The sequence below is a fragment of the Arachis ipaensis genome, chromosome B02 (assembly GCF_000816755.2).
Source record: "Arachis ipaensis cultivar K30076 chromosome B02, Araip1.1, whole genome shotgun sequence".
NCBI classification, from domain to species: domain Eukaryota; kingdom Viridiplantae; phylum Streptophyta; class Magnoliopsida; order Fabales; family Fabaceae; genus Arachis; species Arachis ipaensis.
This window is the reverse complement of record NC_029786.2, coordinates 32,796,759-32,822,176: the sequence shown is the minus strand read 5'-3', so window position 1 is coordinate 32,822,176 and position 25,418 is coordinate 32,796,759. Positions and strand designations below refer to the sequence as shown.

The 25,418-nt window shown below is 40.6% G+C and overlaps 1 protein-coding gene across 1 annotated transcript; it reads left to right on the top strand.

The window, feature by feature from the left end:
• Positions 301 to 8,776, top strand: LOC110269215. Its single transcript, XM_021116903.1, has 4 exons — positions 301 to 605; positions 6,395 to 6,442; positions 8,331 to 8,619; positions 8,705 to 8,776. The coding sequence occupies exons 1-4, from the start codon at positions 301 to 303 to the stop codon at positions 8,708 to 8,710; spliced, it is 648 nt and encodes a 215-aa protein (XP_020972562.1). The 3' UTR covers positions 8,711 to 8,776.

Genomic DNA, 25,418 nt, shown 5'->3' with positions numbered 1-25,418 from the left:
CAAATTAAGCACAAGATAAACCTCAAAATTGGGGTTTATCAACCCCCTAGGTATAATTCACGTTCTAATCTACTAAAAACATGCTCAAAGCCCTTACTAACTTAAGCATCAAAGTCTCTTGTAGGTACCTCCCCCAACCTCCTCACGAGGAACTCGAACAGGCGGTACCTCGTCACCAAAGAGGTCGGACGTTGCCATACTAAGGGATCTGGACCTCACGTTCAAGCCCAAATCAACGTTTCAGGAAACCCTTGAAACATTGGCGACATTTTCGGGGACCTGGGATTCCCCCTCTTATAAATGGCGGACCACGATCCTGAGGATGGCCACATGGCATCTAAATCTGAGCCAGAGGTTCAGCCAGAAGGCCAAGCCCTCTTGCATCCACCTCCACCACCACACCAAGGCCCCCACGGGAAAGGGACCTCAGGAAATCCTCAAACAAGAAGGATCCATTCTGAGGTCTACCATCTTGAGGCTGAGGATCAATCTCATACAACCAAGATCCTGGATCTTGTTCACGGCCAGGGGAATCGATTACAATGGCTCAAGCACGAGGCCAAGCGAAAACGGAAAGTAGAACGGGAGTTACAAAGAGAAGTAAGGTGACGAAAAGAGTTAGAAGACAAGCTACGAAAACTAGAAGCTGATATACAAAGGAGAAGTAATCGAGCAGAGCGTGATGAAAGTCCTTTAGGAGGAGAAGATCCGTTCACAGAAGAGATCATGAAGGCTAAATTTTCTAGGAACTTCAAATCGCCCGACATGGATCTCTATGACAGAATGTTTGACCCGAGCCACCATCTTAGTAACTTCAAAAGCAGAATGTACCTGGCCGGCGCCTCTGAAGCCACCTGTTGGAAAGCCTTCCCGACTACTTTGACTAAAGCGGCCATGAAGTGGTTTGATAATCTGCCACCCAGGTCGATAACCTACTTCAACGACTTGGCTAGGAAATTCCTAACTAGATTCTCCATCCAGAAGAACAAAACGAAGCATGCCCCGAGCTTACTGGGAGTAAAGCAAGAAGTCAGGAAAAGCCTCTGTGATTACAAAGAAAGATTCAACAAAGCTTGCCTGGAGATCCAGAATCTGCCAACCAAAGCTGTCATTATGGGTTTGGTCAATGGCCTAAAAGAAGGACCATTCTCCCATTCCATATTTAAACGACATCCGACTTCTTTGAATAAAGTGCAAGAAAGGGCAGAGAAATATATCAACATGGATAAAAATTCTCGACTTAGAGAACCTCCCCCGCGAACAAACTTGCCCTACTACCAAGCTCGAGACAAAGAAGGAAACTCAAGAAGAAAGAGGAGCAAAATGTAGAGAAGTTCCGGAAGTACCATAACTACACCCCTCTAAGAATTTCCCTGGTCGATGTTTACCGTGAGATATGTCATACGGAGAAACTCCCGCCTCTTCGTCTGATTAAGCATAAGAAAGCTAAAAGTCGGATTGAATATTGTGAGTACCACAAACTGTATGGGCATTCCACTAATGAATGCTACGACTTAAAGAATATCATCGAAAAGTTGGCCAGATAAGGCCAACTTGATAGATACCTGGTTGACAGGTCGGACGACCCAAGGAAGAGAAGACGGGACGAAAAAGGAGGATGACATGAATACCCTCCTAACACCCCAGAGCGACACATACACATGATCAATGGTGGGTTTGCAGGAGGGGGAATATCAAAATTTTCACGAAAATGACACCTCAAGGAATTATATCAATTCGGAGAAGACAACCAGCTGACCGACCTACCAACCATCTCTTTCACCAAAGAAGATGCCCATGGCGTGTTGTCCGGGCATGATGATCTAGTGGTAATAACCATGATCCTAGCAAATACTAACCTTCATAGAACCTTGATAGATCAAGGTAGCGCAGATAATATTTTGTTTAAACTCTCCTTTGACAAGCTCGGGTTGAAAGAAAAGGACCTAAAGGCATACCCTGACAATCTTTTCAGATTAGGAGATATCCCTATTCGACCTCTCAGTTATATTTCATTATACACCACCTTCGGAAAAGGTATCAGGTCAAAGACCCTAAGCATCAAATACATTGTGGTCAACGTAAACTCCGCCTACAATGCCTTGATAGGACGGACAACTCTAAACAGACTCACAGCTGTCGTTTCTACTCCTTACCTCTGCCTGAAGTTCCCAACAACAAAGGGAATCGCTACTGTAAAAGGGGACCAAAAGTTGGCATGAAAATTTTACAATGAGAGCCTCAATTTAAAAGGCAATCCAAGGGAAAAAGAGGTCAACACCATTGAATTGGGAGTAATTATAACTCGGGAAGAACTGCGACCCCAACCTGAGAAAAAAATAGAAGTGCAAATCAAAAATCACCCTGACAAGACAACGAGCATAGGGGCAAACCTAGAAGGGAGCCTTAAGAAGCAACTCGTTCAATTATTAAGGGAAAACTCCAATATCTTCGCTTGGAAAGCTTCCGACATGCCTGGCATAAATCCTGAGTTGATGTCCCATAAGCTCACAGTATACCCGGGCTCCCGACTTGTTCAGCAGAAGCGTAGGAAGCTCAGACCAGAACGGACTCAGGTCGTAGAAGAACAAGTATAAGCTTATTGGAAGCAAGGTTTATAAGGGAGATAAAATATCCACTATGGTTAGCTAACGTGGTGTTGGTGAAAAAATAAAATGGAAAGTGGAGAATGTGTATCGACTATACCAATCTCAATAAGGCCTGCCCTAAGGACCATTATCAACTCCCCAACATAGATGCTTTGGTTGACTTGGCATTGGGCTACAGATACTTGTCTTTCATGGATGCCTACTCGGGGTATAATCAAATCCCTATGTATGAGCAGGATCAAGAGAAGACCTCGTTCAGAACTCCAAAGGCTAACTATTGCTACATAGTAATGCCTTTTAGATTAAAGAATGCGGGGGCTACATACCAGCGATTGATGAGCAAGGTGTTTTCCACTCACATAGGAAAATTCATAGAGGTATATATGGATGACATGCTCATCAAGACCCTAGAGAACACGACACTACTGTCCGACCTCTCAAATAAAGTATTATCGACTATAAGAAAATATGAGATGAGGTTAAATCCCTCAAAGTGCACCTTTGCGGTAGAAACTAGAAAGTTCTTGGGGTTCATGTTGACGAAGAGAGGAATATAAGTGAACCCAGATAAATGCCAGGCTATACTCAACATGAAAAGCCTGACTTGTATTAAAGAGGTCCAACAACTAAATGGAAGGTTGGCCGTTCTATCCAGATTTCTAGCCGGGTCAACTCCGAAATCACTTCCCCTTTACTCATTTCTAAGGAAAGGAAAGCAATTTCAATGGACCCCAGAATGCGAACAAGCCTTTCAAGACTTTAAGAGATTCTTGGGGCAACCACCTATACTTACCCAACCTAAAAAAAGGGAAAAGCTCGTACTATACCTATCAGTTGGAAGTCGGGCTATAGCGTCGGCCCTGGTCCAAGAAGACGAAAAGGGGCAGCAACCTATCTACTTCATCAGTAAATCCTTACAAGGGGACAGAGTTGAAATATCAAAAGATAGAAAATTTTGCTTATGCTCTTATCCTTACATTTCGAAGGCTCTAACCTTACTTCCAGGCTCACACCATCAAAGTCTGACTAACCAAGAAATAAAACACATCCTACAAAAGACGGACTTAGTAGGTTGGATGCTGCAATGGGCAGTAGAGTTGTCCGAATTTGACATGAAGTACGAAGCTCGGACATCCATTAAGTCTCAGTACCATGCTGACTTCATCGCCAAATACACCAAAAGCCCGGAAAACACAGTTACATGGAGTTTGTATGTAGACGGGTCATCAAATAAGGCTGGAAGTGGAGCTGGCGTTATCCTATAAAGTGACCAAGGAACTCGCATAGAGCTATCTTTAAAGTTTGAGTTCTCCGCTTCCAACAATCAAGAAGAATATAAGACCCTACTTGCTGGCTTAAAGCTGGCTAAAGAAGTAGAGCAGAAAAAGTGGTGGTGTTCAGTGATTCACAAGTAATAACTTCACAAATTAATGACACCTACCAAGCTAAAGACCCATCATGAAAAAATACTTGGACGAGACCCGAGAACAACTGACACACTTTTCAGAAAGTGAAGTCCGACATATAACTCAGGAATCCAATGCTCGAGCTGATGCTTTATCAAAATTAGCCGACACCAAGCCAAAGAAAATAATAGAAGCCTAATTCAAGAGACCCTGCAATCACCATCAATCACAAAAGAGGAGGAAGTACTGACTATACACAATCAATATTTAGGGTGGATGACCCCCATAGTCAACTACCTCAAATTTGACATACACCCCAAGGATGAAAAGGAGGCCAAAAGGCTCATAAAAGAGGCACAAAACTATACATTGATCCATAATATCCTATACAAAAGAGGAATTTCAATATCCCTCTTAAAATATGTCTCGACCTCTAGTACAAAGGAAGTCTTGGAAGTTGTACACAATGCCATATGTGAAAATCACCTAAGAGCTCGGTCACTAGCCGAAAAAGGTATTCGAGCTAGCTTCTTTTGGCTGACCTTACAAAAGGAGGCAGCCGAGTTCGTTAAGGTATGTCCGCCCTGTTAGAAACATGCTAACTTCCATGTAGCGCTTTCTGAAGACATTATCAGTGTTACCTCACCATGGCCATTCGCGAAGTGGGGCCGTGACCTACTCAGAACCTTTCTGTAACCACCAGGCCAAGTCAAATACCTCATAGTAGGGATCGATTATTTCACTAAATGAATTGAAGCAAAACCCGTAGCCATTATTACTGCTAAAACAAGTCGGAAATTTCTGTATAAAAATATTGTCACAAGGTTTGGAGTTCCACACTCCATCACCACAAACAATGGACTCAATTCACCGACTCGACATTTAGAAACTTGGTGACTGACCTAAAAATAAAATACCAGTTCACATTCGTGGAGCACCCCCAGGCCAATGGACAAGCCGAAGCTGCCAATAAAGTCATATTTGCTGGGTTAAAACGTTGATTGCAAGATGCAAAAGGAGCATGGGCGGACGAGCTTCCTCAAGTCTTGTAGGCATATCAGACCACTCCACATTCAACAATGGGAGAATCACCCTTCCAACTTGCATACGAAATAGAAGCAATGTTCCCCAAAAAAATAGCTGAAGAATCACCTAGAGTCTTATTTTACAACGAAAGAGCTAACACCCAAGCTCAAAGAGAAGAGCTCGACCTCCTCTATGAAGTTTGAAAAAGAGCTCGGATTAGGGAGGAAGCTCTGAAGTAAAGGATGGCTCTAAGATACAATAGAAAGGTGATCAAGAGAAACTTTACAACCAATGACCTCGTCCTAATTCGAAACAACATCGAAATATAAAAGTCAGGTAAAGGAAAGCTAGCTACAAACTAGAAAGGACCTTACAAGATAGTAAAGGTCCTAGGTGAAGATTTCTATATGGTGTCCGACCTCCTAGGGCGGGAGCTCCCGAGGTCTTGGCACGCTTGTAACCTAAAAAGATATTATAGCTAAAAGTCCTTGTACCTAGGTGTACTCTTTTTCCCAATAGTAAGGGTTTTTTAATGAAACACCAGCACAAGGACTAGAGGCACTCAAGCCTTTAGCAAATAGTCTTTGTAAAGGAATTTCTTGAACATCAATAAAATTCTTGGTTTATTCTTTTCAGAAGTTTCCTATTTCAAGCACATTAACTTAAGCTTGACAAACCACAAAAATCATTGCCCGATCTAAAGTTGTCAGCAAGATGAAGCGACAACGTACAAGTTAATGTAAGAAGTTATAAAAACAGCTCGTACAAAGCGACCTCAAAACAGGTCGATTAAAAACAGAGTTGTAAAAATAACTTAGTAAAAACCGATTACTCGAAGTCGGGAACATATAAGGAAATTAACAAAACAAACTGTGCCTTGTTAAAAAAGGGTACATTTTTGCAAACTACGATAAAGTTTCAAACATTAACAAAAGTTGTGAATAAACAACTAAAAGGTAAAGTGTTCCAAAATACCATAAACTACTACAAAAAGTTAAAGTATTATAACTGCCCACCATGGTTCTGAAAACCGAACCATACCACCCGGTTCAACCGGATTAACCGGGAACCGGTCACCTAGCCGGTCCGGGTAAGGCTAAAAACCGTTTAGCAAAAAACTGGTGAAAAAACCGGTCAAACCGACGGTTAACCGGTGAACCGATAGAACCGTCCGGTTTTTTAGCGGGTTTTTTGGTTTGAAAGTAACCCCCTAAACGACGTCGTTCTGTCTCTAAAAAAAAATGAAAACCCTGAACGTTAACCCTACATAGCCCCAGCCCCTTTTGTTCAGTCCCTCACCTAACCACACCTCAACCCTAATTTCCTTCCAATCTTCCTCCAACTCCAACGAAGAGCAGCTGCCAGTCCGCCACCATCACCGCTAGCCACTCCTCATCGTGGGTTGACAAACCCCATTTGTAGGGTTTATCTTGTATTGATTTTTGGGGATTTTATCACCTTTTACCCATATTTATTCAAGAAATAGCATGGTTCTGTATATTCGCTCACTCAATTGTTGAGAATTTCTTGCATTTGTTTTGGTGCTTCATGACTTGTTACATTAATTGTAATATTTGTCAACACACAAGATTAGTGCTTTAGTCCTTCCTAATTCATTACCCTTTGTTTTTTTTGTTGTGCCGTTTCATCATTGAGTTAGGATAGAATCAAATGCTTTCATGCGTATCACTAATCTTGTTTGTGTCAATTCTTATTTGATCTTGATGCTCAATATACTCTCCATGCTTTAAATTTACTCTTGCATCAAGTATCAGTTGATATGCCTTTTGCTTATATTGATTTCTCACTCACATGTTGTAGCTACCATGTAGTAGAGAATCATACTCCTATTTGGCATTAGCCCCCGCCTATGTTCTATTTACTTTGATATCTTTGTTGTAGGCTTAATTTTCTTTCTTTTTCTCTCCTTTTAGGCTGGCCACCAAGAAAGGAGGAAACAGAAAAGCTTTTAAATGATTGGAAGAGGCTTATCAAGAGATGGATTCAATCATGGATGAATTTCTCTTTACAATGGAATCCTCTCCCATTGGACATGGAGTTGAAAGTATAAAAGAGTGTGCACAACCTCCCATACCCTTGGTGAGCAATGAGAAAGAGAGCTACCAAGAGGAGAACGTTGGCATGGTGTATATTGAAATTGAAGAATATGAAGAGGTTGACCAAGAAATGGATTTATTCATCAATGAATTTCTATCCAAAATTGAACCACCTCCCATTAGGCAAGAAATCAAAGTTCTTGAAGACAACACCAAGCTATGTGGTAAAAGGGGAAAGGTTGAAATCAAGGAAGCTCGCAAAGAGGTGGAAATACACAAAGAAGAGCATAAGGAAGTAGACCTTGCATTGTCTAAGTGTGGGGAGGTCTCCCTTCCCGAGTCACCATCCAACACAACATTCAAGTGGGTAAAATTCTTATCCATAAGCTTCACTTTCTCGCTTGAATATGGTTTGATTGAAACAGATGGACAACTTAGAGCTCTTTGTGGAATTAAAAGCAAGAATGAGTTGTGTAGTGGTTGCGAGTTAGGAATTAGGCTCATTAAGGTCAAAGCTTCAAGGTATAGGAACGATGATTGGAAGAATACCACTTTGCATGGGTCTCGACGGAAGGCTAGGTGTGCTAAAGAGAATTCTATATGTCAACCACCCGGAAAGAAAAAGTATGAAGATCAAATTGAAGACTGGTGCGAAGATAAGATATGGGACCCCGGATTAAAGAATGAAGACCAACTATGGGGACTCATATCTTGGGTTGAACTTTGCCCAAGCTTGGTGAAGACGGTTGGATATAGGTTAGGTGGAAAAGTTTAAGTTAATCAAAGATTCAAATCCTTAAGTCCACTAGCCATATATGATCCTACCTTGACCCTAGCCCCATTACAACCTAAAGAAAAGACCTCATGATACATGTATGCATGCATTGAATAATTGTTGATTGTTAGAAGAAAAACAAATCTTGGAAAGCATGATTAGGGGAGAGAAACCTTGCCAAGACCATTTTGTGAATAAAGTTTTCCTACCATTTACTATTCACGTTCCTCATCCAAAACCCCAAAATAAACAAGTCCATAACCAATAACAAGAACACTACCCTGCAAGTCCTTTGAGAGACGACCCGAGGTTTAAATACTTCGGTTTATAGATTTTAGGGGTTTGTACTTGTGACAAACAAATTTTTGCATGAAAGGATTATTGTTGGTTTAGAGACTATACTTCAACGAGATTTCATTTGTGAAATTCTAAACCGTCAAAAATCCGTTCATCATGGGTCGTCGGTGCTTCTCCCCTCCTTGCCCTGCTCCTCATCGTTTCTGGCCGTCACCTCTTCTCTGCTTCCGTCAGTCTTCCCGTTGCTGCCTCTTTGCTCCGCACCGTGTCTCGTCGCCATTGCAGACGTTGCTTCTCCTTTCCATCGTCGCCTCTCAAAGATCTGCTTGGAGCTGTTGACGTTGCAGTCTCTGTCGTCGTTGTCCTCGAGCCCTCTCTCTCCTTCTCTTTCTGTCCGAGCTGAATTTTTTTTCCTCCTTGCCGTCACGTCCCTTCCTCCCTCGTTGCTGGTAAGCGTGCTACTTCAATTTATGATGTTGCTGATTTTCTGAAATAATGGTTGTTTTGAGTGATTCTGTTGAATTTTTTTTGCAGAGTTAATTTTGTTGATGGAATTCTGAGTTGGGGTTGATGGTTGATTTTAACAGTGGTTGTTAATTTTGTTAATTTTGTGTTCTGAGTTAGGGGGTTGGTGATATAATTCTGAATTTAATTTAGATGCTGTTTGCTGAGTATGAATTCTTTGTTTATTTTTTCTGTTTTTGGATTTTCTAACTTTGGATGCTGAGTGCTCTGTGTTTGGATTCGAGTTTTTATGGTTGAATATTTGATTAGAAGTTTTTGTTAAAATTTTTGTGATTTTGAATTTTTTGTTGCTGGTGGTTTGACTTTCAATGTAAGTTTGTTATTCTGATTTCTTTTTTGTGATTCTTGAACATGATCTTTTGGGTTCTGGCCTCCAAAAACAAGAAGTGTATGTTGTTGCTAAGGATGTGATTAGAGGTAAAGGGGAATTGCTCTGAGATGATGAACCTGGATAGAAGAATTTTGTAGCACCAGTTTATTGTTGTGCAAAAAGTCAGAGAGAGTGAAAGAGAATTTGAGAATGAAGAAAGAAATTAATTTAATTATGATCTGTAGGTTTCTTTTACACTGAAATAGACAAATTTTTATTTTTTGCAGAGTTAATTTTGTTGATGGAATTATGAGTTGGGGTTGATAGTTGATTTTAACAGTGGTTGTTAATTTTGTGTTCTGAGTTGGGGGTTGTTGGTGATATAATTCTGAATTTAATTTGGGTGCTGATTGCTGAGTATAAATTCTTTGTTTATTTATTCTGTTTTTGGATTTTCTAACTTTGGATGCTGAGTGCTCTGTGTTTGGATTCGAGTTTTTATGGTTGAATATTTGATTAGAAGTTTTTGTTAAAATTTTTGTGATTTTGAATTTTTTGTTGCTGGTGGTTTGACTTTCAATGTAAGTTTGTTATTCTGATTTCTTTTTTGTGATTCTTGAACATGATCTTTTGGGTTCTGGCCTCCAAAAACAAGAAGTGTATGTTGTTGCTAAGGATGTGATTAGAGGTAAAGGGGAATTGCTCTGAGATGATGAACCTGGATAGAAGAATTTTGTAGCACCAGTTTATTGTTGTGCAAAAAGTCAGAGAGAGTGAAAGAGAATTTGAGAATGAAGAAAGAAATTGATTTAATTATGATCTGTAGGTTTCTTTTACACTGAAATGGACAAATATTTATAATAAGTTCCTTTAGACAAATATTTATAATAAGTTCCTTTAGTTTCTATAATATTTACATGTATATTAAATTTTATTAATTTTATTATATATTTTATTTAAAACGGTTTAACCACGGTTCGACTCCGGTTGAACCATTGAACCATTGAACCGGTCACTTGATCGGTTCGATGACCGGTTCGGTTCTCGCAACCTTGCTGCCCACAGGTCGGGCTACCATAAGCCAAAAACACAAAAGTCTAAAAATAAGATTAAGACTTCTTGCCCATTAGAGGATTAAGAGTCTCGCTAGTCACTGCGTCTTGGCCCTCATCCGAAGGGGTTGGAGGATGCATGGAGACTAGCACGACCGGGACATCCTCAGAAGCAGCAGAAGGGCTCTCACAATGGCAGCTTTGGGTTGGGACCTCGAGGTAGAGTTCAGATCGACCTGAGGTCCTGAAATCTTCGGATTCTAAGGAGGCTCCTCATCCTCGTCCGACTCGGAGGCAGGGACTATCCTCCCATCCACCATAATGTTGTCAACACTGAAAAGGAAAAGGTCAAGGTCGGGAGCCAAGACCTTGACCGAGCCTCCAGGTTATCAAATATCTCATTCATATGCTAGGCGGCCAACTCCTAGGACTCAGCAAGATCCTCTTTCAGTTTCTTTAACTGCTCCTCTAGGGCCAATCTTTTCCCAAAGACCCGGGTGTAGCTCTCTTGATATGTCTTGGCCTTCTCCTCGGCTAAAGCAGCAGCGGCCTCCGACTTAGTAGCTCTCTCTCGAGCTCTTTTGAGGTTAGACCTCAAGGTCTTCTGCTCTTGCTCCAAATCCTTTTTCAACTCGTTCAGTCTCTCTATGTCTGCTCGGTCAGCCACGAGAGCACTAGGCGTGGCCTAGATAGGAGAGCCCCTTAACTCTCTGGCTAGCGTAGAGCATACCCCCATTGTTCGAAGACCCCCTCAGACCAAATGCTGAAGATGGTTCTGGATAGCTATATCGCCCATGCTTAGGTGGTGATAAGGAAGCATGTTCTTCTCACCCTAAGTCAGTGCATCGAAGCGGCTCGAGTAGATACTCTCCTCATCATCCACCTTGTGCTTCTTGAAGGGGGGTTCAGTGGAAAAAGGAGACTCTGGGAAAAGATTAGGAGGAATAGGCTTGGAGAGAGGAGTGGGAATAATAACCTTCTGCACAAATGGGGCCCAACCCTGACTTCTTCCTTGGGGAAGAATGGATGGAGGCTCTTGCCCCGACCTCTTTCTGTGGTCAAGCTCTGACTTCTTTTTGTTGCTGGAGATTCTTGTCAACAACTGACTTTTTGGTATTCCGAAGGTACTTCATAGTTGATTTGAGAGCCATACTTTCTGCAAAACAAAATAAGACACGGTCAGAATCAACATCTAAAAAACAAAAAGAATTCAATAAGCAAGGGAAGGAGAACTACCGAGGTCCAACTTCAGAAGGCTAGGATCTTCCAAATATCTTTATGTCCAAATGGGGATCTTGGCCCCATGTACCCAAAATGAAGTCTACAATACCCCTCTCTAAATCGTCTAAATCGGACAGATCACACCTAACGGTATTAAGGGTATCTTGCCAGTATAGGGAAAACGGGGGTTCTTGGTTCTCGGGCAAGAAGAAAGGTCAGGCACCCACATCACCCTTGACCTTAAAAAAGTGGTTTTTGAAGTCATGAAAATAACCGTCGAAGATAGAAAAAGCCTTCTGGCCTTGAACAGCCTGGAAGGATATCCATCCCGACCTCTTAGTGGAACTGTAAGATTTTGTTGTAACAAAGAGATAAAAGAAAATGTTCAAAGTGGGTAGAACATCCAACTCCCGACATAAGAGATGAAACATTTTCATAAAAACTCAAGAGTTCGGGTGCAATTGAGAAGGGGCAAGGTTAGAAGATCACAACACCTCTATCTCAAAATCTGTGAAAGGAAGTCACACACCTAGCCTAGTAAAGAAGCAATCATAGGCATAAAAGAAATGTTGTTCAGACTCCTCTAAAGGGGGGAAGCACACACTCTCCTCTGGATTAGGCGGTTCTAAGACATAGCTTCTCTTATCCTCCCTATTAACACATATACTGTGGTGCCTATGGAACTCATCACAATACTCTTGATCAGTCACTGGGATACAACTAAGAGCAGTACTATCTACCCAAACCCGAATAGCAGGAAGAACCTTAGTTGACATATTCAAAATAATGCGGTGAGAAATAAACGCTACACCTACAAATGCAAAAATAAAGAAGGCCGTTACTACAAGAAGTCGGAACTCATCCAAAACAAGTCGGGCAAAATAGGAAAGCTGAAAATAGCCACTTCTTTCAAAAGAATTTTTACAAAGCAGTCAAATGGAGTCTCTTCTATGCATCTTTGTCGCATCAAAGCAACACCATTTGGGGGCAATAGCACGACATACAGAATAACAGTCGTATACAAAAGAAAATCTTTTTTAGGAAAAATAAAGTCGTTCCGAATCTTTCAGAGATATTTTCAAACGATACAAAAGTAAACTTTCCTTAGCAGAAAAGGAAAATAAGGCAACAACAACAAAAGGTAAAAAGTCAAAAGAGGAAAACCAAACCCAGGCAAAACAGAAATGAGAGTTCAAGGAAAAGGGAAAGACGAAACCAACCTCGAAGAAGATTGCGGAAACAAGGAGATCACATCTAAATAGCAAACACATGGACGATCCCCTTCACGACGACAAGAGCAAAAACCCTCAAAAACTAAGAAAAATAATATTGGAAGAGACAGAAGAGGGAAGAAGAGTTGAAAAGTCCTTTATAAGAGACAATAAACCAAAAAATGGTTCCTTTTCTCCTCTTTAAACAAGCGCGGACCCCCAAGAACAACTGCCGCCCATTATTCGCGCATTATTAAAGTTCCACCAACGTTCAAATTTTTTGCCACGTCAGGTAGACCGAAGTACTATAACCCGACTGATAAGAAAGACTTTTGTGTGGTTTAGAATTTCACAAATGAAAGCTCGTTGCAATATAGTTGCTAAACAACATTAATCCTTTCATACAAAAATTTATTTGTCACAAATAATAAACCCCTAAAATCTATAAACCAAAATATTGAACCTCGGGTCGTTCTCCCTTGGAATTGCAATGAAGTGTCTTGCTATTGGTTGTGAAGTATGTTTAGGGGTTTTTGAGATTTTTGACAAGAAATGTAAATGGCAATGAAAGTAAACTAATAACTAATAAAGCTCTTGTCAAGATATGAGAATTAGAAGTCCTATCCTAGTTATCCTCCTCAATTGTGACCACGAATTGTTCATTGCTACCACTTAGTTAACCTCTAACCATGGAGGAAAGTCAAGTGGATGAATCAACTTGATTCCACAAGTCCTAGCCAACTCCCAAGGGAAAGACTAGCGTTAGTGGTATCCAAATCAATTAGCAACTTCTAATTATCAATGAACAAAGGAATTAGATAACTCAAGCGTCACTAATTACTCTACCTAGGCCAAGAGGAACAAAATCTATACTAAAATCCAACCAAGCATTTCATCAAACACTTGGGAGGCACAAGAGAAAAGTATAGTAAATTGATAACAAGAATAGAATCTAACAACAATTGAATGCAAGAAATCAACAACAATAATCAAAGAAAACAAAATCTACATGAATTACCTCAAATTGCATTAAAAGAAAATAGAATGAACAAAAGTAGATCTACAAACAAAGTAGAAGAAATTATAATAAACAATAGAAGAATGATGAATGTAACAACAAGGGATTAAGAAGAAGAAGTGGAAGAGAGCATGAATTAAAACCTAGATCTAAGGACTAAACCTAATCCTAATCCTAATTCTAGAGAGAAGTGAGAGCTTTTCTCTCTAAAACTAAACTAGCCTCATGTGTGTGTTATGATCCAAGATCCTCTTCCCCCCTCCAATCCTTGGTCCTTTTGAGTGTTTTGGCGCCAAAGTGGCTTGGATTGGGCCCCATAGCCTTGAGAATTCGCTGGCCACATTTTCATTAAAAAATCATATATCAGCACTGGCGCATACGCGCACAGCGCGCGTACGCGTCCATGGGCGACTTTGCAAGGTGCGCGTATGCGCCTGGTGCGCGCGCGCGTCCATGGGCGAGTTCAATTCTTTGGCTTTTCATGATCTTCTCCACTTGCATGCTTCCTTCCTTGCTCCCTTGATCCATTCCTAGCCTTTTTCAACCTGAGACTACTAACAAACCCATCAAGGCATCTTATGTAATCAAGGAAAAGTCAAAATTATCTAATTAAAGGCCAAAAAGCATGTTCTTTACACTTAGGCACAACTAAGGGAGAGATCACAAAATCATACTAATTCATTGGCTAAATGTGAGAAAAGGTTAACAAATACTCTAAATCCAACACAAGATAAACCCTAAAAACGGGGTTTATCAACCTCCCCACACTTAAACCTTAGCATGTCCTCATGCTAAATTAAAAAGGAAACAAGGGGTATGATCTTTATTTAATGCAACTAAGCTACATGAATCCTATCTAAATGCAACTACCTAGGGTGAATGCAAATGCTTGGTCAAAATAATCCAACTTCCAAGAGAATATATGTGAGTATACGAGCTAGAGCAATAGGAGTCAAGTCCAAACCATAATTGTATTGGATTATCAAAAGAATTTCAAACTTGCAAGAATATAGATAATAGGGGTGAACACATGTAATTGAGCTATTGAACCCTCACCGGATGTATTTGCACTCTCTTTGCTTGGTGTTTAGGGGTTGATCCACTCAATCCTCTCCTAATCATGCTTTCCAAAAGTTGTTCTTCATCTAACAATCAACAATTACTCAATGCATGCATACAAATATCATGAGGTCTTTCTCAAAGGTTGTAATGAGGTTAGGGTCAAGGTAGGATCATATATGGTTAAGTGGACTAGAGATTTGAATCTTTGATTAACTTAGATTTTCCCACCTAACCTATATAATGACCTATACAAACTCAAATCTATCCTAACTACCCAATTTTTTCCTTATTTGCATACTCATGCATTTCTTCTCTTCATTTCATAATACTTATGCATTGACTCTTTTATTGACCTCACTTTGGGGTATTTTGTCCCCTTTTCATCGCTTCCTTTTTTCTTCCTTTTTCCAATATTTTTTTCCATGCTCTTCTTTTTGTTTCTTTTTCTTTTTCTTTTGTTTTTTTTCCCAAATTATTTTTATTTTTTTATTTTTTTTAAATTATATATAAGAGCATCAATACATAAGGTCTATACATTTAATCAATACATGAGTATGCACCCAATTTCCCAAATATAAATACAAATCACTCTTTTATCCCAACCAATGTTCCTAATCTCCCCAAACTTGAATATAAGACACTCTCACTAGCCTAAGCTAATCAAAAATCCAAACAAGGGACTTTATTGTTTTCCGTTTTAGGCTTGTAATATGCTAAAATAAGAACAATTGGGTTAAGCATAGGCTCAAAATTGGTTAACAATGGAGGGTAAAAAGGTAGGCTATTTGGGTAAATGAGTTAATGAAATGATGGCCTCAATCATATAAATACATGAATACAAGGAATAAATAGACATATAGAATCAAGCAAACCAAGGATCACAATCATAGGAAGAGAACAATCACACACAAGAATGGAAAATAGGTGGTTATAAAATGTAACCACATCATAGGAACAAATCTCACATGCTTGTGTTCTTAGCTCAATACATGCTTTACAAAGTATGAATTCAAGCAAGTTACAAAAATTTTTCAATCAATTGGGTTGTGCTCTATAGATGGATTCTTTTGAAAATTTTATCATTTTAACTAGGCTTATTAATGCAATGTTGTGATTGAGAATTTCCAAAAATTCCTTAGTTTACCCTTTTCTTTTTCAATTAAAACAAGTTTCATATGAAAAAGGGTTAACTAGGTCTTAACAGTTCCAAAACAATTTCTAATCACAACCGTAAGCTAAGAGGATAACTATATAAAGAAAAACCCAACTAAAGTATGAAATCCAACATCCACAATATCTACATCCAAAATGAGAGAGTATGCAACATAGAAGTATCCAAAATATCCAAAACAACCAATATATACAATAGTGTGCAAAATAAGATAAATAGAAAAATATAACTAGGAGAATAGCCGAAGTGTTCATCGATCTACCGACGGTGCCAACGGCAACCTCCCCACACTTAAGATCAGGCATCGTCCCCGATGCTAATCCTCAGGCTCAGGGAGAGGTACACCGGTCGGCTCTGGCTCTGGCTGCGGCTGTGGCTGAGGTGTCTTCTGGGTAGCCTGGGTTTGTGGTGGTGCCTCCACGTGAACCTGCTCCTCCTCATGGGTATCCTCATCATATAAATCCTCATGCTCCTCCTCATGGGTCTCTTCATCTGAACCGGAGGACTCTGGAAGAGGGGACAGCTCAAGACCCTAGGCCATAAACATCTGGTATATTCGGTCCAGGCGACGCATGAGCTGGCGCTTGCTGCGCTCCATGAACCGGAAAAGATGCTGAACCAGTAAATAAGTTAGCTGAGGTGCTGGTGGTGGTGGTAAAGGAAGTGCTGCAGCTGCTGCTGATGTAGATGCTCCTGCTAGGGCTGATGACGAAGAGGGTCTAGCTCCCTCAACTGCTGCTCTAGCTCGAGATCGGCGCCGGGAAGGGGGCTTTTCGGTCACCCAGGACCCCCATGGAATGGTCACCGGCTCCTTCTCAGGGAACGGTGGGGGCGGTGACACGTCCTCCAGTAGCCACTGGACACCGGCCCGCTGAACCATCTGTGTGACAAGGACAGAAAATGGAAAGGAACCTCTGATGTGGGCCCGCCACATGAACCGCCTAATCAGCCGAGGGAAATAGACCTCCTTCCCCTCTAGCACACAGCTGATCAGGATCAACATAGCCACAGGGATCTCTGAGAAGTGGGTAGTCGGCATGAGGTAGTGGGCGAAAATCTGCTGCCATGTTTTGGCCTCTTTGCTCAGATAGGTAAAGCGCATCCCCTTGGGTGCCTTGTTTTCCGCATCCATAACCCAGGGAGCCTCCGGAGTAGCTACCACTACCCTCAAAGCGTCAAAATCGAAGGTCATACAGTGGAGCTCCACTTTGGCCTGCTCAAAGGCATTAGTATCACCTGCCTTGGGCCTACAAGTAAGGGCATCCTCAATGGCCTGCTCAGTGATGGGCACCTGAATACCTCTAACCAATACCGAGTCAAGGGTGTGGCGGAAGAAGTTGTAATAGAATTCTTGCACCCAAGGCCGGTTCACCCGGCTGAGTTCTCGATCCACAAAGTCTAAACCCATCCTCTCAATGCGGTTATTAATCGTTTGCCTCAAATCGGATGGGATGACCAACTTCTTTTCAATATTCAAGTTCTTTTTGTTGTAGCTTGGGAACCGAAGTTCACAGTAGAGATTAGGGAACTTGATTGTATCCTGGACAGGCAGTGATTGATTTTCCCTCTCCTCATCATCAATAGGATTTTTAGAATAATCCATATAAGGAGAGAAAGTAGAATCTTGGGCCCTTTTCCTCTTTTTGGAGGTGGCTTTGCCTTTTCCTTTAGCCGACATCCTGAGAAACAGAATAGAGTAGGATATAAGCAATTAAACACATAGCAGGAAGCAAGAAAGAACATGTTCAAGGTGTAAGATGAATGACAAGTAATCATGATGTGAACTAAAATTGAAAACTTGGGATGCAACTAAGCGCAGAAAACATATTCATAAATCAAGAATCAAACATTTCAAGCAATGTAACACAATGCTCATGTATTAGGCACATTAATCATCATAACTCAAAAGAATGGTTAAAGAGATAAGTAAAACGAGAAATGAAGTCAGTAGGTTAGACACATTAGTGAGTTAAAAAGTGAGATTAATAGTTAGGGGTATGATGGAGAATGGCCTAATTAAAAGAGAATCGCAAAATGTGTACAACAATCATGTTCACACTCATGAAAATGTAGGGATGCCAAAAGCATATGATAACGGATTCACAATAGTTGGTGTTATAAACAATAGAGTGCATTGGTGTAGCTATGAAAAGGTGAAAACCAAATAGAGTGAACAAGAGAGTTACACCATGGGGGTACACCAATTGTTGTGAAAGAATGAACATCGTGTAAGGAAATTGCGAATTATGGTGCAATAAAATGTTTAGGCAATTCCTCAAGTTCATTTAGTCACTTGCTAATCACGGGGAACATAATAAGAATGGGAAAAGCTGGCCCAAATGTCCCGGGAATTGAACTTGGTGTAAGTTGAGCAAATGTGAGCTTGAAAATGCCAAGTTCAATCCTAGGCACGATTTGAAGGTCAAAATAGTTTTGGAAAAATCGGGCAGCATCCCAGCTATAATTTGGACATTCCCGGATAGGCAAAAACAGCAGGATAGGCATATGAATCCAAAAAGCAAGAAGAATAGCCAATCAGTAGCAAAAAGCAAATATCATGCTGATAAGTGGAATGCACATAACTATGCAGCAGCAACATAATCAGAGAATGAAAAATACAGCAGGCAGCAGAGTATGAAGAATGTATCATGGCAAAAATGAGCAATACCACTCAGCAAGCAATCAACATGTGCTTAATCAGGTAAACAAATACGACGCAATTATCAGACCTAGAATCCTCTATCCAGAACCTAACTACCTAACAGCAGATATCTCTATCTATCCTATCATGCAAAAATCAAATTCTAACTAATAAAGACTAACATTAAACAAATGAAAATAAAATAAAATGAAAGGAGCAGAAATAGGGGAGTAAGCAGACTATGGGGTGGCGGCGCTCGGTTGAGGCTGCGGTGGTGAAGACAGAGAGAGCGAGGAAGTGAGAGAAGAGGGATGAGTGAGAAAGAGAGAGAGAGAACGGGGGTGAGGGAGAGAGAGAGGGGAGCGACGGGGACGAAGGAGGGGGTAGGAGAGGGAATTTGGAGAAGAGGGAGGGTTAGGGGTGCGTCTGCGCGAGTATTCGTCGCGACCTGGTGTTATCCCATTTTTGGAATCGACGCGGGCGCGCACAGCACACGTTCGCATGCATGGATGAATTTATGGATGGACACGGGAGCGTCCCGTGAGCTTACGCGTAACTGGAAGAATTAGTAAGGACGCTTACGTGTACTGTACGCGTCCGCGTGCTACGAGTTGGGCTGAACGCTTAGTGCTGGCCTAGCGCCAGCATAACTCTCTGGAAATTGTATGGGCTGGTGCCAGCCGCTTAGGGACACGTACGCGGGAAGTGTGCGTCCGTGTGCGTGGCCATCTAGTCGAGTGGCGCGCAAGCGTGATGGGCACGCCCGTGTGCCTCCCCTTACAGCTGCATGGACGCGCACGCATGCTGTGCGCATCCGCGTGGGACGAGTTTGGCTAAAAGCTTAACGTTTGTACAAGAGAGGCCTAACTCTCTGGAAAATATATGGGGCTGCATCCGCTCATGGACGCGTGTGCGTGCAGCGTGCGCGCGCGTCTTTCCCTCATCTTTTTTTTTTCAGAAATACTATAAACAGCCAAAAATTTCCCTAACACTACCTACAACTCAAGATCAACTAAAATGCAAATTTAACAAAAAATTTCAAGTGCAAACAAACATAACTTGTACTTTAAGCAACTAACAACCAAGATATTAAGACAAAACTACATGAAGAGGAAAAACTACCTATAATGGCAACTTAAATCACTTATTAATCAAATCTACAAGAGAGTGGAAAGAGTTTACCATGGTGGGGTGTCTCCCACCTAGCACTTTTAGTTTAAGTCCTTAAGTTGGACATTTGGGAAGCTCTTTGTCATGGTGGCTTATGCTTGTACTCATCCTTGAATCTCCAAGGATCATTGTTCTTCAAATAGTTGACAGAAATTCCAACCAAGTTCACCATGCTTGGGCAAAGTTCTACCCAAGATATGAGCTCCCATAGTTGGTCTACATGCTTCGATCCAGGATCCCATATCTTGTTCTCACACCCATCTTCTAGTTGCTTGTCATGATTCTTCCATCCGGATGGTTGATACATAGAATTCTCTTGAGCACACCAAGTCTTCCTCCTAGCATAGCAAGCCTTCTTCCTAGACCAACACAAAGTGGCATGCGTCCAATCATAGTTCTCACATTTTGAAGCTTTGACCTCAATGAGCCTAATTCCAAACTTCCGACCACTGCACAACTCCTTCTTGTTCTTAGTTCCACAAAGAGTTCTAAGTTGTCCATCCGTTTCAATCAAGCCATATTCAAGTGAGAAGGTGAAGCCTAAGGGTAAGAGTTTTACCCACTTGAATGGTGTGTTGGATGGTGATTTAGGGAGGTAAGCCTCCCCACACTTAGACAATGCAAGGTTCGTTTCCTTTTTCTCTTCCTTTTGTATTTCCACCTCTTGACAACTCTTTTCAAGCCAAACTCCGAAGGTTGTGTGAGATCTTCTTCCGCGTTAACTTTACACTCATTGAAAGAGTCTTCAACAAGGTTACCAATAACACTTTGTGTGGAGTTGTCTTCAATAGCTATATTTTCGTGTCCCAAAGGAGAGGATTCCACCTTTGATAAGAATTCATCGATAATTGAATTCATCTCTTACTCAAGCTTCTCATATTCTTCAATTTTGATAAGCTCCGGAGGTTGTTGGGATTCACATGGTGGTGCCGCATCTCCTAAATCTTCAACCACTTCTTCCTTTTTTCCAATGACTCTAGGCTTCTCCAATTACTCCAATACAAAGCTTGGTCCTTACTTCTTTTCTACCGGATTTTCCAATTTCTCCTTCATACTTTGCTCTACTTTTGGTTTTTCACATGCGGCCACGGAGACACCATGAGTATTCAAACATTGGTGGGCCAAAGTGTGCACCACCTTAGTCAAATTAGTAAAAACTCTAGGGTGTTCCTTTGCATATCCGCTTGGCCTTGAAGTAGCAAGGTGAGAGAGTCATCTAATAGGGCTTGGGGTGGATAAGAGGGTTCATCATTCCAGAGCGAGGGTTCATAATAGGAAGGTGGTTCTTCTTGGTAAGGGTATGGAGATGGCATGTATTGAGGTGGTTCTTGGTAGTGATCATGATAGAGTTGTGGTGGTTCTAAAGGTTCATGCCCATAATGGTCATAAGAAAATGGCATGGGTGATTGGTCATATGAGGGATATGGATCATAGGGAGATGCTTGGTATGGAAAGGCTTGTGAGTATGGTTGGAGTTCATGTTGAGGATAAGAGTCATAAGCATATGGTGGTGGTGTTCAATTATCACAAAAGGAGTCACCATAGCCATCAAATTAACATGCACTAGGATGTGAATTATACCTATAAGTGTCCGGAGGTCGGTGCCAATAGGAGTGATCAATTCCTTGAGACTCCTTCCATCTTTGTTGGTTCCATCCACGATGAGTGTCATCGTTGAAGTGCACATTTCCTACAACACAATTAGAACCAAACTCATAACCAAAGTGAGAGTTCATAATAGCAAGACAAAAATACAAAGCACAAAAACAAGGAAATAAAATCTAGCTACTAGATCAAACAAGCAAACTATTCACAATATCCACATATGTACAATAATCAATAACATAACACCATTGTAACTCCCCAGCAACGACGCCATTTTGATGAGAAAGACTTTTGTGTGGTTTAGAATTTCACAAATGAAAGCTCGTTGCAATATAGTTTCTAAACCAACATTAATCCTTTCATACAAAAATTTGTTTGTCACAAGTAACAAACCCCTAAAATCTATAAACCGAAGTATTGAACCTCGGGTCGTTCTCCCCTGGAATTGCAATGAAGTGTCTTGCTATTGGTTGTGAAATATGTTTGGGGGTTTTTGAGATTTTTGACAAGAAATCTAAATGGCAATGAAAGTAGACTAATAACTAATAAAGCTCTTGTCAAGATATGAGAATTAGAAGTCCTATCCTAGTTATCCTCCTCAATTGTGACCATGAATTGTTCATTGCTACCACTTAGTTAACCTCTAACCATGGAGGAAAGTCAAGTGGATTAATCAACTTGATTCCACAAGTCCTAGCCAACTCCTAAGGGAAAGACTAGCGTTAGTGGTATCCAAATTAATTAGCAACTTCTAATTACCAATCAACAAAGGAATTAGATAACTCAAGCATCACTAATTACTCTACCTAGGCCAAGAAGAACAAAATCTATACTAAAATCCAACCAAGCATTTCATCAAACACTTGGGAGGCACAAGAGAAAAGCATAGTAAATTGATAACAAGAATAGAATCTAACAACAATTAAATGCAAGAAATCAACAACAACAATCAAAGAAAACAAAATCTACATGAATTACCTCAAATTGCATTAAAAGAAAATAGAATGAACAAAAGTAGATCTACAAACAAAGTAGAAGAAATTATAACAAACAATAGAAGAATGATGAATGTAATAACAAGGGATTAAGAAGAAGAAGTGGAAGAGAGCATGAATTAAAACCTAGATCTAAGGACTAAACCTAATCCTAATCCTAATTCTAGAGAGAAGTGAGAGCTTCTCTCTCTAAAACTAAACTAGCCTCATGTGTGTGTTATGATCCAAGATCCTCTTCCCCCCTCCAATCCTTGGTCCTTTTGAGTATTTTGGCGCCAAAGTGGCTTGGATTGGGCCCCATAGCCTTGAGAATTTGCTGGCCACATTTTCATTAAAAAATCATATATCAGCACTGACGCGTACGCGCACAGCGCGCGTACGCGTCCATGGGCGACTTTGCAAGGTGCGCGTATGCGCCTGGTGCGCGCGTGCGTCCATGGGCGAGTTCAATTCTTTGACTTTTCATGATCTTCTCCACTTGCATGCTTCTTTCCTTGCTCCCTTGATTCATTCCTAGCCTTTTTCAACCTGAGACTACTAACAAACACATCAAGGCATCTTATGTAATCAAGGAGAAGTCAAAATTATCTAATTAAAGGCCAAAAAGCATGTTCTTTACAATTAGTCACAACTAAGGGAGAGATCACAAAATCATGCTAATTCATTGGCTAAATGTGAGAAAAAGTTAACAAAATACTCTAAATTCAACACAAGATAAACCCTAAAAATAGGGTTTATCACCGACGTCCATAGCAGAAGCCACGAAATGCTTGACCCCGACTCATAAAAGGATCCAGACTCAAGCAGAGGCACTGTTCATACTCTAGTCTAGTAAATAAGAGCCAGGCCCAATAACACGCAAAGGCCTACCAATAAAGGTGGACTTCAATACAAACCTGACCTCTTTAAAGAGGTCAGGCACCAACGCAGGGGTCCAACACTAATTGACTAAACAAGTAACTGCCTCCTTATATCTCTCCTACTATCTCTACCTCATCTAGAAGGTAAATCCCAATAAACTCCCAAGATAAATGGAATGCCTATCCATCAGAAAGAGGAAATTACTCCAACAAAGGTGGTTATCTACTCTACTATAAATACACTGGCACCCCCAGGTATAATTCACATTCTAATCTACTAAAAACATGCTCAAATCCCGAGAAAGTCAGACAGGCGGCACCTCGGCACCAAAGAGGTCGGACACTGCCATACTAAGGGATCTGGACCTCACGTTCAGGCCTAAATCAACGTTTTAGGTAACCCTCAAAAGAGCAATTAATACCATTCGATTGAATTTAATCTTCAAGATTAAACCTGCTTTAAAAGTTAGATTACATGAAATAAAAAATTAAAATAGAAATATTTGGTAACTAAAAAATTAGTTAAAAATAGTTAGAACTTGCTTGATTACATTCATTAATTGTTAAATAAGCCAAGTTCTTACTTTTTTTTTTATTTTTCTAGCATTATCGAATTAAAATTACTATTCTCTCTCACATCCTTTTCTCTCTCCATTGTGTTCTCTTGTTGCATTGGATACCTAAAAATCAAATCCCTAATTTCTGAATCACTTTTTGTTTTGTTTTTCCTTTCATTGGTCTCATCGTTGTTATCGCTCCTCCTTATACTCGTCATTGTGGTTGCCCTTTCTATTTGCATCATTGATCCCCTCTGGTTTCTGGGTGGTCAGTTGCTGTCGTTGCCCTGATGCTAGGGCATCTTGGCTAGTTTTACAAGCCATTTTGGGTATGTTCTCATTAGGTTTTATGCACTTTCTTTAGCTATAAGCAAGTATTTGGATAAGAATTTCATGCATTCGTTGATTCAATTAAACTTGGTTATTTATATGCTTTTCATAAGATTTTAATGCAAATTTTGCTTGATAATTGAATGATGCAAATATCTTGTGGATTATAGCAAACTTTGATGCAAGTGTTTGATTGATGATAGGTGAAAAGGAAGCTAAGGAAGGGAGAACAAACAAGCAACAAAAGGGCCATGGAAAGGATAAAAAAGAAGCAACGTTTGAGCCCGAAGTTGGACCTCAAATGCTACCTCAAACGTTGGCCAAGAGGAAGGTGCATAGTTGGAGGCAAAGTTGGACTCCAACTATGCCTCAAACTTCAATTCAAGAGACCACAGTTGGAGCCAAAGTTGGACTCCAACTATGGGTCCAACGTTGAGGTAGAGAGGTGCCAACGTTGGAGGGAACGTTGGTGGTCCAACATTACCTCCAACGTGCTCAACAAAATGCATGGAAAAATTGGCACCCACGCGTACGCGTCGCCCACGCGTACGCGTGAGCGTGAAAAATGGAGCACCAACGTTGAGTCCAACTTTGCTCCTGACAGCCTGAAGGGGTCTACTTCAAACAAGAATAACTTGAGCTATAGAGCTCCAAATGAGGTAATTCTAAAATCATTAGAAAGTAGGAATCCATATCTTTCCAAGCATATATGGCACTACATGATAGACATTACAATTAAGGGAGAAAACTGCCCTAAAAAGTGCAAAAACGAACATGGTACCAACCTATAGTAAGGCCAGCTGACCTTTGCACCTTTGATGGAGTATAACTCGAGCTGTAGAGCTCCAAATGATGCACTTCTAATGGAATTGGAAAGTAGACATTTAGGGCTTTCCAAAAATATATAATAGTATGAGGTGGCCAATAAGTTTGAGCTTCATAATTGGATGTTGTTTTCAATACTGGTGCACCAACGTTCGGGTCAAACGTTGAGTCCAACGTTGGATCCAACTTTGGGTCCAACTTTGTGTTAAATGTTGAAGTGAGCTTGGGAGCATTTCTCAACGTCTGTGACATAAAAAAAATGTCCCTAATAAATGCCAATACACCCTTGAAGCATGCATTCACCTCTCAAGCAAGCAAGCGCACAATTGTCAACCAATCAAGGCCACAAGAGTCATCTAGAATAGTTAATTTGATTGTAATTTGCTTTCAATTTTATTTTAATTTGTAATTTAGAAGAGCCTATATATAGACATTAGCTGGATTGGAGGTATATTCTGGATTGGAGGGGAGTCCAGAATCATACACACACATCCCTTGGCACACACCACTAGGAGTGGGTCTTCGGACCCCTCCCCTTACACTCTTCTTCCTTTTCTTTTCTTTTCTTCTTTAGTAGTAGTAGTTTCAATTGTAATTTTCGTTTATGAATTTTGAAGTTTCAATTTCAGTTTTGAATTCTTAATCTTCATCTTTATTTTTCTGCACTTTCTTTCTTTTCTGTTAGATTAGAGCAA